The sequence below is a fragment of the Phoxinus phoxinus genome (assembly GCF_949152265.1).
Source record: "Phoxinus phoxinus genome assembly, chromosome: 8".
Classification (NCBI taxonomy): domain Eukaryota; kingdom Metazoa; phylum Chordata; class Actinopteri; order Cypriniformes; family Leuciscidae; genus Phoxinus; species Phoxinus phoxinus.
The window spans coordinates 26,841,450-26,854,606 of record NC_136883.1 but is presented as its reverse complement, the minus strand read 5'-3'; the positions used below and the strand labels follow the sequence as shown (position 1 = coordinate 26,854,606).

The window sequence follows — 13,157 nt, the reverse complement described above, 5'->3', positions numbered from 1 at the left end:
CATAGAGTTGTAACACCACCAATTCCACCAATCAGGGATAAGCAAGGAGTATTATGATCATTTCAGTGTTCATCCACTTTCTCCCATATGAATGGTTGTCAAGGCTGGAAATATAGGCTCATGCAGTGACTAGCAAAGCAAGCGGTGAGGATTTTAAGACCTTAGACAACTTTTATGCTGTTTATATGGAGCCAATGGGCAGCTTAAATCCAAAGGAAGTGTGGCTAAAATGTGTGCTATATTCAGTCTCTAGGCCCACCAAGCCTGCACTCTAGGTTAAAAACATTCATTTGTCTCTATTGTGACTCTGATTGAGAATATGCACATATATTCTATAACTGTCATATTCTAACAGTGTTTTTGTTAGACCTACATTTTCTTTAAACAGGTACATTGAAGTCAAGTGTTCATTTTAAGAAGTTTGTTCTAGTAGACTAATTTACACACACATATACACACTCCTGAGTCAAAAAGAAAGTGGATAATTTGAATAAAGCTCAAAAATTCAGTGAGTTACAGATGCTGCAGCAAAAAGTGTTACAACCATACCCGGTCTCCCCCTATTACTGTAATATTATTAATTAATGTATTATTGGGTTTCAAAAGGTTAATATTGACCTGAATGTGACCTGAACCCACAATTTTTAAATTATTTATCAATAATGAATTAAATCAATTGATAGATAGATAGATAGATAGATAGATAGATAGATAGATAGATAGATAGATAGATAGATAGATAGATAGATAGATAGATAGATAGATAGATAGATAGATAGATAGATAGATAGATAGATAGATAGATAGATAGATAGATATATGGAACATGAAAGGTCAAGAGGAAAATTGTTGCTTAACACCCTTTTCATGACATTATTTTAGCCTTTTATTCCCATAATAAGAATAGAGGGAAAGTATGGGGAATAATAAATGACTCAGCCTGGGTTCCTGTGAGCCAGCAGCTCTTATCATGAGCACTTGTGCTGCCTCCTGCTGTTACTTTTTCTTCTTCTTCTTCTTCAACAGCTTGCATGTTCCTGTCTTTGAGATAGCCTATTCCCGATACATTAAAGAGCGAATATAAAATAGAATGATATTGATTAATATATGGATAAAGCTTGAAAGAGACAGAATAATCAGGGACAGACTCAATACTTGTGAGAAGGCCTTTGAATGTTGTATCGGGCATCAAAGACATGCTTTAAAAGATGGATAATCAGACACACACGCTTTTAAAGATGGATAACACTCTGTCAATTATGTCTTTTTAATTTATTTTTCTGTTTTATATATTTTTATCTGATGGACCGATGGAGAGATTTGTTAAAACCAATCTGAAATGACTTTGAATCAGAAATGTATGTTCTGTGAGCGCCATCTAGTGGTGGGATGATCTTTAACTTAGGCGCCAAAGGACTTGCCAAGTCACAGAAGGTCCTGGCCAATTTAATACACTATAAAAGGTTTTATACTTGGTAAAGGGTATATCCTACAGATTCTAATTAAAATGTCCTCTTTATATTCCATTGAAATACACATGAATCACCAGAATTAAAGGGAACAGCTCTGGCCTCTTTACGATAACTGGCACAGCTGATCAGTGACACAAACGGGTGTTAAATCACCATATAGCTCTCACTTAATGAAATATTAATTCAATCTCCTTCCTCGTCTCACTCATTCACATCTTTGAGGTCACCAGTCCTCATAAATCAATTCATAAATCAAATTCTTTTTTCTCCCGGCCCATCAATGCGTCAGCTTAATTCTCTTTTTTTTCATGCATAAAGGACAGATTTGTCCACTGTAGACTTCCTTCTGACAAACCTCTTCTCCCATAATGTCCTGACAGGAACCTGTGATTGATGACACCTTTAATGACTTAGCAACAGAGGGATTTACTGTCCTATTAATGTTTTATTAAAATGCATTACACCTGTGCAAGAGTGGCTTGTTTCAAAGAAATGAATCTTGGCTCTGAAATGAAAACTGAAATTAATCAACGTGTGACATTTACTTAAAGGGAAATCCCATGAGAATACGTTTACAGTAGCCCACATTTTGTCCTCGTGTAGTAGCACTGATTTGTATGTTAATGCTGTAGTAAGGATTTTTAAAATTTCTTTTACACAGAAATACTCTTTATACTTGTCAAATAATAGCTTAAACTCACCATACTTCATAAATGAATTAGAAATGAATCTATAATTATATATACTCACAGTCCTTGCCACATTCACAAGAGGCTATTATATTTTGCATTCTATGAAACTGTATTGTATTACTAAAATGCTTTATAAATAAATTAGAATAGAATAGAATAGAATAGAATAGAATAGAATAGAATAGAATAGAATAGAATAGAATAGAATAGAATAGAATAGAACAGAATATTAAAATGATCGGTTACCATGTTCCGTATTTATAATGGAAAATATGAACTGTTGGTCATTATTTCATGTTTTTCATAATGATACTTATTTTCAACAGTTGGCCCATAAATGTTTATTTTTTATTATTATTATTATTATAGTGAAAAAGGTATGTGGTAAAATGTATTAAACACAAATTTCTATAAGTGGCATTTCAAACATTGGTTATAAATTGTTGTGTGCATGATGTTTATTGGTAATCCACACTAAAAAACAGTATCTTATTTTAATAATAATTAAATAATAATAAATAAATAAATCATTTATAGCCTATGTTACATACAAAATTAAACAGAATTTAAAGTTGTTGAATGCTTTGAAAGTTGTTGAATGATATGAATATATAGATTATAATCTTAAATATTTCTTAAAATTGAATTCTAAAATGAACAATTTTGTGTAATATTATATAATATATTAGTATAATATAATTCTATTGCCATATTTATAGGAGAGTTCATAAAGTATTCCTAAATAAATACTCCGATAGTGTTATATTTTATTAAAAATAGAATTGGGGGTGCTTTTATTATGAAAAATGAAAACTCGCTTCCTGGCATCGTCACGAAGCGTCACTAACCTGCTGAATTGTTGTTCTTCAGTGTACGTACGGTCCTCTGACACACAATGAGGAGCTGAAGTTACAGTGAGCATAAAGAACAAGTTTCAAGTCAAGTACACTGGAGTGAGTTTGAATGATTTAAACCTGTAATTCTGTTAAGAATATAAATATAAGACGAGGGTGAACCATGTTGTTGCTGTTGTTGTTATATTAACTGATCATCTGTCTGTTTCAACAGCATGTCAGACCCTAAAACAGCTGGAGCTGGAGCTGGAGCTGGATCTGGATCTGGATCTGGAGCTGGATCTGGATCTGGATCTGGAGCTGATGCTGGATCAGTAGTGTCAGACCCTCAACACTCCCAAAAGCTTCTAAGGGTCCTTCAGTCTTTAAGACAAGATGATTGTTTTCAAGATGCAGCGCTGGTTTTGGAAGGTGAAGAGATTCCTGTTCAGAAAAACATTCTGGCTGCTGCTAGCCCATACATCAGGTATGAGAAAAAGCTTGAGACTAGGATACATTTGCATGAAATGAGATCAGATCAGATCAGTAGAGCTGGTATGTTTGCTCAGACATGTAGCAGACCCTTGAGCAATGTGTCATATGGGTGTGCCACACAGCTCCACCTTGCCTGTTGCTTGGGTCAATTAAAGCAATAGTTCACCCAAAAAAACAGAACACACATTTACACACCCATTTACAAACTTGAAAGGGGAGATTTTGATGAATATCTCGGTCAGTTTTTTTTCATGCATTGACTGGCGACTAAACACCCAGAAGGACACAAAATCACCACAAAATAATGATAAAAAAGGGTTCTTTTTTTTGTAGCTTTTCTTGAAACTTCCATGTGATTTTATGAATGTGCCAATATTCATTTAGCACTAAAATAACGAAAACTATATTAACTAAAACCTATTAATAACTATATAGACTTTTTTTTTTTTTTTTATAAAAATGACTAAAACACATGACAAAATAACTAAAACTATAACAGAAAATATACAAGTAAAATCGAATTCAAAATATTAACAAAAACTATAATGGTATATCAATGATAATAATAATAGGCTACTAGGAACTGCATGAATTATTTGATTCATGAACTTTTAATTTGAAGCCATTTTTTCGAAGGTCCCTTTTCTCTGATTGGATCTTTTTTTTTACTTTTTTTTGTCCGTTGACAATTCTGTTACAAAAGTAAAAAAATTCTGTCATGTACAAAAGAGCATTTTAATATAAGCAAATAGTTGTCATGTAAAACAACTCAATAATGTCATGTAAAACCAAACCGGTACTTGCACATCTCAAATCAGCCAAAACTGGAACGTTTGTAAAAACGCTGTTGGGCATTTGATGGAGTGCAACTCTCCGAGATATTAAGTCAGTCCTTTTATTAGATCCACAGTGAATGAACTCATGTTGCTACATGTTTGCAGGACCAAATTAAATTACAACCCACCAAAGGAGGATGGATCTGTATACAAAATCGAGTTGCAAGGGATCTCGATCACGACCATGAGGCAGATATTGGACTACGTTTTCAGTGGGGAGGTAATTATATCACTTTACTTTTACTATATGCATGTTCCCACAGTCATTAAATACTTGGACTTTTTAAAATTATGATTTCTAGGCCTGGAAAAGTCTTATTAAAACTTAAAACCTTATTTTTATGCCGTTACTATAAAAGGATTTTGAAAGATCATTATAAATCAGTTAATTCCCTTAGAATAAATTATAAATAAAAGCAGCTGGAAAGGTTATGGAAAAGTTATAGAAATTCATTAGTAGTGTTAATTTCTTTTAGACAACTAAAACTTGACTAAACAAAATACTGGATGCTGCAGGTTGACTAAATATGATAAAAGCTAAACGGTAAGTTTGACACAGGACTAAGACTAAATAAATAAAAAAATAGCTGACAAAATGAACACACTTCATTAGTTAAAACCTGAAGTATATGAATGTATGTCACAAACTATCAGATTTCCATTGTCATATTGTCAATGCTTCTCTAGCTGGCTGATAGTTGAGATTTTTGTCAATACTTTTCTCTTTTCTAGATTACTCTGAGTGAAGACACTATCCAGGATGTGGTCCAGGCTGCTGATCTTCTCCTCCTCACTGATCTTAAATCTCTGTGCTGTCAGTTCCTGGAAAGCTGCATTACTGCAGAGAACTGCATCGGCATTCGGGTCTTCTCTTTGCATTACTGCCTGCACCACGTCTACCACGTGGCCACAGAGTTCCTGCAGACGCATTTTCGAGACGTGGCCAACACGGAGGAGTTCCTGGAGCAGCCGCCCGATCGCCTGTGTGAGCTGCTGTCCATAGAGAAGCTCAACGTGGGGAATGAAAAGCACGTGCTGGAGGCCGTGGTCCGCTGGCTCGACCATGACATTGAAGCTCGGCGAGTGAGTGCAACGGTTATTTCTGGGGAGTTCCATATGCACAGGCAAACTTTAAACATAAATAAATAATTAATTAATTAATTATAATTTCATTATAATTCGCATCTGAAGTGTCTCAGCTAAAGGAAATAATCCATTATTTATCGGCTTTAATATATTGTCCAAATTTTCTTATTTTGATTTATATTATAACGATAACATTGAAAAATGAACATATATCAACCGATACCGATATGGTGACCGATATATTGTGCATCCCTATTTATTTGAAATAGAAATGTTTTGTAACATTATTACATTTTTTATTGTCATTTTTGATCAATTTATTTAAATACATCCTTGCTGAATAAAAGTATTCATTTATTTTCAAAAATTAATAATACTGACCCCAAACTTTTGAATGGTATTGTTTGTTTTGTTTGTTTGTTTTTATTCAGTCCTTTTTAATTAGGATGCCTTTTTTTTTCCAGGTCCATATGAAAGAAGTGATGTCTGCGGTCTGGGTTCAAGGCCTGGACCAGTCCTACCTCCAGGAGCAGATGCTCGGAGACTCCCTGATGAGGGAGGTCATAAGGAATTATTGTATGGACTCGCTGCGAGGAGCAATGCAGCACGGGGAGGCGCTGCTTGCTGCATTTAAACCCCGCGGCTACTCCGAGTGTATCGTCACAGTAGGCGGTGAGGAGAGGAGGTGAGCAGGAACATGCTTAAAAAATAAAACTAGATCGTGAGATTATGCAAAGATAGGTTTGTAAGAAGTTTTCCCCCTGAATTCCTTTGTGTTTCCGATGTAGCTCTCGGAAGCCCACGGCAGCGGCTCGCTGCATGTGTCCACTTTATGACCGAAACAGGCAGCTCTGGATTGACCTGAAGCCAATGAATGAGAGGCGAATTGGTCACGGGGTTGTGTCAGCAGGTTTGTACTAGCTCAGCGTTGTGTGGGAATAGAGCTTACACTCTCATTATTAAAATGATTTAGTTTTAGTTATTTGAACTCTCATGATTATGAATAATGACACAATTGTAAACAAAATATTCCTGTGATCTATACTACTATTTAAAAGTTTGGGGTCAGTGGTACGTTTTTTATTTATTTGTTTATTTATTTATTTTTAAATAAATGGATACTTTTATTCAGCAGGGGTGCATTAAATTGACCAAAAGTGACAGTAAAGACATTTATATTGATTCAAAATATTTCAATTTTATTGCTGTTTTGTTTTACTTTCTGTTCATCAGAAAAATGCGTCACTGTTTGCACAAAAATATTAAGCAGCACAAACTGGTTCAAAATTTATAATAATAAGAAATGTTTTGAATGACTTTTGAAGGATCGTGTGACACTATAGACTGCTGGAAATTCAGCTTTGAAATCACAGGTTTTTACTGTAAAAATTAAAAGCAGTCTTGGTCAGCATAAGTCTTTTCAGTCATTAATACAGATGAAATAAACCCCATAGCTTAAATGTTCCTGATTCCGTCTGCTGTTTGTTGTAGCATACAGCATACAGTGGAAAAGATGTAGAACGCCCTTGTGTCTTGTGTTTAATGCATCCACAGCAATATAAATCCATCATATGCTCTCCTTAGCATTTTCCAAAAAATAAAACTGTAAATGGTATTAGACTTCATATTACTGACTTGTTGCGCAGAGTTCATCCCGAGGATTATTATGCTTCTATTACTTACATATATAATCACTGTTAGTACTTATATATAATTAACTGATAGTCTGCCTGTCCAAACAGAGGGGTTCCTGTTTGCAGTAGGAGGAATGGATGAGAATAAAACTGTCTTGAGCAGTGGAGAGAAATATGACCCAGAGACCAACAGCTGGACCCAAATCCCACCAATGATGCAGGTATTCCTCTTAGAGATATGCTCCATTATTGACTAGTTGGTGGGTTGTCTGAACGCCTAGTTAAGTAGTCTGTCTTAAAACCCTGTATTAGGCTCATTTAGAGTGTGTTCTTCAAAAAAGGTACGGGGCACAACATAATTAAACAATGTCTTAAGACATGTTTTTACTATTTACATACTTACATTTCTGAATGAATTACTTATCCTATGAAGCATTTTGAATTATGTAAGTGATTAAAAAAACAAAGGGCAATGAAAAAGCAAAGGCATTGCTTGTGATGTTCCTCATTTGCTAATCGCTGTGGATAACAGTGTCTGGTAAATGGGGAAATTTGAATGGCAATGCTACTGTTGGACTAACCAGCATAGTTTATTTCAGATATTTCAAGATAATTATTCAATTTAAATAAAGAAACCTGTTTACTGATTTCAACTGGTTGAAAATGCTCTATATAATATAATCACATCTTGAAACATTCACCAATGCTTAATTTTTCTCTATATTCTAATAATTTGTTATAAACGTATATTCTTTACTTCGATGACCTCATTGTTTCTGCCTTAAATGAATGCATTGTTTAAATTAACACATTGAAAGATAATTGTGTGATTTGTATATACATAATATATAACATGCATTTTTTTTGTAAAGCTGCTTTGAAACGATATGTATTGCGCTATACAAATAAATGTGAATTCAGGGTTCCTACTCCGTTTGGAAAAGTACGGAATGTGATTTGAGTAATTTCCAGGTCTGGGAAAGTATGGGGGAAAAATGTGATAAATATTTGCGTTTCCAGACTATTGACCCTATTCAGCTTTCTAAAATGCCTAAAAATAAATGTTGGCCTATCACACAGGCTTAAAAATATACATTTCTCTATTTGAAGAATTGATTTTAGTCTATGCTGGTTTCAGTTGATGAATAAACAAAACTTTGTAGCGCCATCCAGTAAATCGCAATTATAAAAAACAAAGTCTCAGCTTTCAAACGAAGTAAACAGTTGAGAAAGAAAGAGCATGTGTAACAGTATAATGGATGCGTGCGTCAGGTCTTAAAGTGACAGCAGCCTAATATATCTGCTGCCAAATTATGAAATAATGTTTTAAATATCTATACGGCCGTTTTTCCCCCATGGTATCGATGTCAAAATTGTGGCCAGTAAAAATGTTGAGTGGTTATAACTTTGGAAAACAACTACAACCTGTAATAATATGGTAATGTCCCTGTATAGTATATAGAATTCGTTCGAATTGATTGTCGAACATGACTGACTGTTCGTCGAACATGAAACCACATTTACAGTATGAAAGTCATGCGTCAGAGGTGAATATATGCAGTTCTAAAGCTTTTTAGGTTTCCTCTCATCATGCAAGCTCATGTTATCACTTTGAGAAAACAATGAAAAAACAGAGAAAACACTGTACTATTTATCTTAAAAAATGCTGTGTGAACTATTTATGTTAAATATGGTCTAAAAATAGTTTGGAAGGAGATATGGAAATTTGAGGTATGGAATTTTGAAATGGAAAATGTGTAGGAACCCTGTGAATTGAAAGATCTTTATGATGCCGTTCTTACAAGGAACCACTAGGTGTCAGAATTGTAATATTGTATTTTCTTGTCTGCCCAGGCCAGACAGCACTTTGCCATGGCGGAGCTGGATGGGATGATCTATGTTTTGGGTGGAGAGAACGAGGACACTGAGGTCCTTCTCACGATGGAGGTGTTTGACCCCCATTGTAACACCTGGAAAACACAACCAAACATGACCACAGTGCGCAAGGTGAGGTTTAGCTAATTCTTTTATGGCACAAATCCACACACTGCAATACTCATGTTTCTCATACTTTTGCCTCTCTATTCCGCAGTTTGGTAGCTGTGCCACCATGAAAAAGAGATTGTACGTGATGGGCGGCGGATCGTACGGGAAGATTTATGACTCTGTGGAGTGCTACGACCCCAAAACCCAACAGTGGACAACAGTCTGCCCTCTTAAGGAGAGGAGGTAATGTGTACACAAGGATGTTTACTATTATCTATCAGAAAGTGCTTTCCAAAGCAACTTACAAACACTTGCTTATTAGTCTGTTCATGTAGTATGGCAATAATTGTATTCATGATCAACAGGTTAACACGATAAAGTCACAATGAAATCAAAATGAACCGTTTTTTATGGAATATTGCCACATTTATTATAATATAAATGTATACAATATCAAAATTAGCAGTTTTTGGAACTTGATTAAATCAATTCTTTATAATGAGGGGAACTTTTTGTGTAAGGGTCTGTATTTTGATATAACAGCAAGTGTTTCACTGTGCCCTAGCAATTTGTTACAAAACATTATTTCAACTGTAAAAGAGGGTGATGTCATTTTATTGAAAAGCAGAAACAGCAGAAATATCATTCAGCATAACTTGGCCCCATGCATTCAATATGCACAAATACTGAATGCTCAATGAATGCAGGATGCTTTGTAGATGTGAATTTAGAGAATGTGTTTCCCATCCTGTGAATGACGCAGAGAACTGTCATAAGTTAAACAGATTACATTTTAAAAGGCAAAGGCAGCACATCTTCATAAGGGTCTAACAACTATGAAAACTGAGAGACGCCCTACGATCGGTGATGTCTTACAGATGTGCCTTTAGTACAATAGTAGTCAAGGGACCTATCAGTCTAACCCATATAACTGGGAACACTTGATCACCATCTGGAGAAACATAAATAGTCATTTTTCTTGGTGTTCTTGTCTTGTTTGGAGTATAATTTTGTCCATAGCTCTGTTCTCTGTTACACAACCTAATGGGTGCCTTCTAAGGCAGCATCCGAACCGTCACGAAACCTCATAAGTAACTGATTTGGGACTCTGCATTGGCAGTATCTCTGCATGGAGCACTTGGCAAAGAACACTTGATTTCAATAGAGCTTGATTTTATCTTGTCGCTATTGGGAACCCATTGGGGTCAGTAAGATATTTACATTTTTTAAAGAAACTTTTATTCTGGAGGGATGCATTAAACTGATCAAAAGTAACAGTAAAGACATCTGCAATTTTACAACAACAACAAACATTTTTCATATACCGGTAATACTGTTCTTTTGAGCTTACCATTCATCAAAGAATCCTGAAAAAATCACTGTTTCCTCAATAATATTAAGCAGCACAACTGTTTTCAACAGTGTTAATAACGAGGAATGTTTTTTGAATACCGAATCAGCATATTTGAATGATTTCTGAAGGATCATGTGACACCGAAGACTGGATGAATGACAGCTGAAAATGTAGCTTTCACAAGAATACATTTTATTATGGAATATCTTACAATAGAAAATAGTTATTTTATTTCTGTTTTTACTGTATTTTGGCCAAATAAATGCAGCCTTTGTGAGCATTTTGCACTAAGCTTTATTCTTAGCACAAGGTATCTTTTACGTGTCTTTGCTAATTGACAGTGTGATTTGTACACTATTCTTTGTTGAGAACATGTCTGCTGAAAATTGCAGTAATTATAAACTTGGTTTTCCTCAGATTTGGGGCAGTAGCATGTGGCATTGGACAAGAGCTCTACGTTTTCGGTGGCGTGCGGAACAGAGACGCCGACAATCCTGAGTCCAGTCAGATGACCATCTGCAAGTCTGAGTTCTTCCATGATGAGCTAAAAAGGTGAGCTCTTCAATGCAACACTCATACAGAGCAGGACAAATATGTATTGTAAAAAAAAAAAAAAAAAGCTATATACAAATAAATATGCAAATGAAAGGAAATGTGTATGCTCATGCGTGTCCTCCCTTGCCCTCAGGTGGGTGCTCTTAGATGACCAAAACCTCTGCATACAAGCCACATCATCTTTTGTGTATGGAGCCGTTCCCATTGGTGCCAGTATATATGTGGTTGGAGAACTTGACACTGGTAAGCTGATAAGGACTTATAATCGCACTTTATCCTCGGAACGTCGTTTTTTATTCAGATATCTTCAAATTCAGTCCTTGAGAAGGTCAAAAAATGGTGATGTGATAACTTCTTCATTCAAGCTACAACCACTGCATATTTTAACTTTTTAACATTTCAAAGGCCAAAAATCAGTAAGCACAAGCTACTTTGAAAAGTTACAAGCAACTAATGTATTATACGTTGGTAAATTAAGTCAAGCTAACCAGTAGTTATTCACACAAAACTATTAATGTTATTAAGAAGGCATGATTTTTTAAATCAGGCTTATTAGAGTTAAAACTAAAACCATGAAGAAAAAAACATTGAAATAAACTTTTTTTATTTCAGCGAGTTGCCAAGGAAACATTTTTCCTTTTCATTTAGTTTAACTACATTTTAAATTTTCATTAATTTTCATTTTCATTTAGTTTATTCACTAAAATAACTAAAACTAAAACCAAAATAAAATTAATTAAAAAACATTATGATATAGTCAAAAAACTATATAGGTATGTAAAAAAAAAAACATTAATAAAAATTATTTTAAAATATTAATATAACCTATAATAGTATCTCAATTATACTAAAACAACACTGATTTAAATGACGAATTATGTATCAGAAGAATCAGACCAGTTTTTATTTCTCTCAATGATAATCAAATGATAATGATAATGAGTCAATGATAATCAAAAACACACTTTATTCAACAATTACAACAAATCACAGTATTTAAACTTTTAAAATTAAATAGTTTTATTATAAAACAATAGTATTTAAAAAAAAAACATTATAATAATATAACAATGTATTACAATACAAAGTGCCACTTGTTTGATTTCTGGGAATACTACTGAATGATGAATCAAATTGAATCTTTTTATAACCAGGGTATTGATATCAACTGCTTAAATTGAACAGATTTGCTCAAATGAGCCACATTTTGCTATTGTACTTGCTTGTTCAGTTATTATGCTCCAAATAACTAAAACTAAAACTAGCAATATTTTGTTTGCAGGCACCAATTTTGACTATGTCCGGGAGTTCCGCAGAAGTACGGGTACCTGGCACTCCACCAGACCCCTCATGCCCTCTGATCTGAGTAAGATCAGCTGTGCCGCCCTGCGCATCGCCAACTGTAAGCTGTTCCGCCTGCAGCTCTATCAGGGACAGTTCCAGATCCGGGTTCCAGCCACATAAGCAACCGGCATCCTCCCCACTGACTGTGTGTCACTCCCCCGTGATCTGCTGGTTTGGAGGAAAGACGATGCAGGGGATTGTTGGATTACATTGGCTACTGATGAGGTTTGGTTATAATGTGATAAAGCTTGAATTAATTGTCCTGTTGTTTTTTTTTTGTTTTTTATTCCTTTTCTTAGAGGATAAGTTATACATCCTTTTTGGTCCTTTTTTTACATGACTCCCAATCACTGGAAATGTTGTTACATTAGACGGGACCTGCTCACTATTTTACCTGCTTCATTTGAATAGTTTACGATTATGTGTTTTACCTGGCAGTTGTTGTAGCTTGTTATTTGACGCTAACGTTTTTGAACATTGGTGAAGGAGGTCAAAATTGCCTATTTTATACCGTCTTAAATGTGGGTTCAGTAAGGGAACAAATCAAGAACTAACCAAGGCTAGTGGTATGTTAGTATCAAGCACAATTATGTTGCTACTGTAAGTGTCTGTGCAGCTACTGTACAATCATGTGTTAGATTATTCAAACAATATGAGTCTTAATATTAGACCTTTCAGGGTGATTAATCTCATTCTTTTGCTGTTAGATTAATATCGAATTTTAAATTTGCCTTTGTGCATATATTTATCATTTTTAAACTGTGTATACATATACACTGTACACACACAATAATATTTAAAAAAAACTATAAAAAATAATTGACCATGTATGTATGTATATATATACACTGTACACACACAATAATATTT

General features: G+C 34.6%; 1 protein-coding gene across 1 annotated transcript; it reads left to right on the top strand.

The window, feature by feature from the left end:
- The first annotated feature begins 3,006 nt into the window (after nt 1–3,006).
- gan (gigaxonin) lies at nt 3,007–13,157 on the top strand. Its single transcript, XM_079621221.1, has 12 exons — nt 3,007–3,117; nt 3,233–3,484; nt 4,434–4,548; nt 5,061–5,411; nt 5,879–6,099; nt 6,203–6,324; nt 7,157–7,269; nt 8,903–9,055; nt 9,141–9,277; nt 10,806–10,940; nt 11,077–11,186; nt 12,226–13,157. Exons 2-12 carry the CDS (start codon nt 3,234–3,236, stop codon nt 12,405–12,407), a joined length of 1,890 nt encoding a protein of 629 aa, XP_079477347.1. The 5' UTR covers nt 3,007–3,117; nt 3,233; the 3' UTR covers nt 12,408–13,157.

Bases quoted from the DNA above. Each gene is read 5' to 3' on its own strand.
- gan (XM_079621221.1), top strand. From the start codon at position 3,234: ATGTCAGACCCTAAAACAGCTGGAGCTGGAGCTGGAGCTGGATCTGGA. The intron at 6,100-6,202 runs GTGAGCAGGAAC...TTTCCGATGTAG, and splicing joins GTAGGCGGTGAGGAGAGGAG to CTCTCGGAAGCCCACGGCAG. The intron at 10,941-11,076 runs GTGAGCTCTTCA...CCTTGCCCTCAG, and splicing joins TTCCATGATGAGCTAAAAAG to GTGGGTGCTCTTAGATGACC.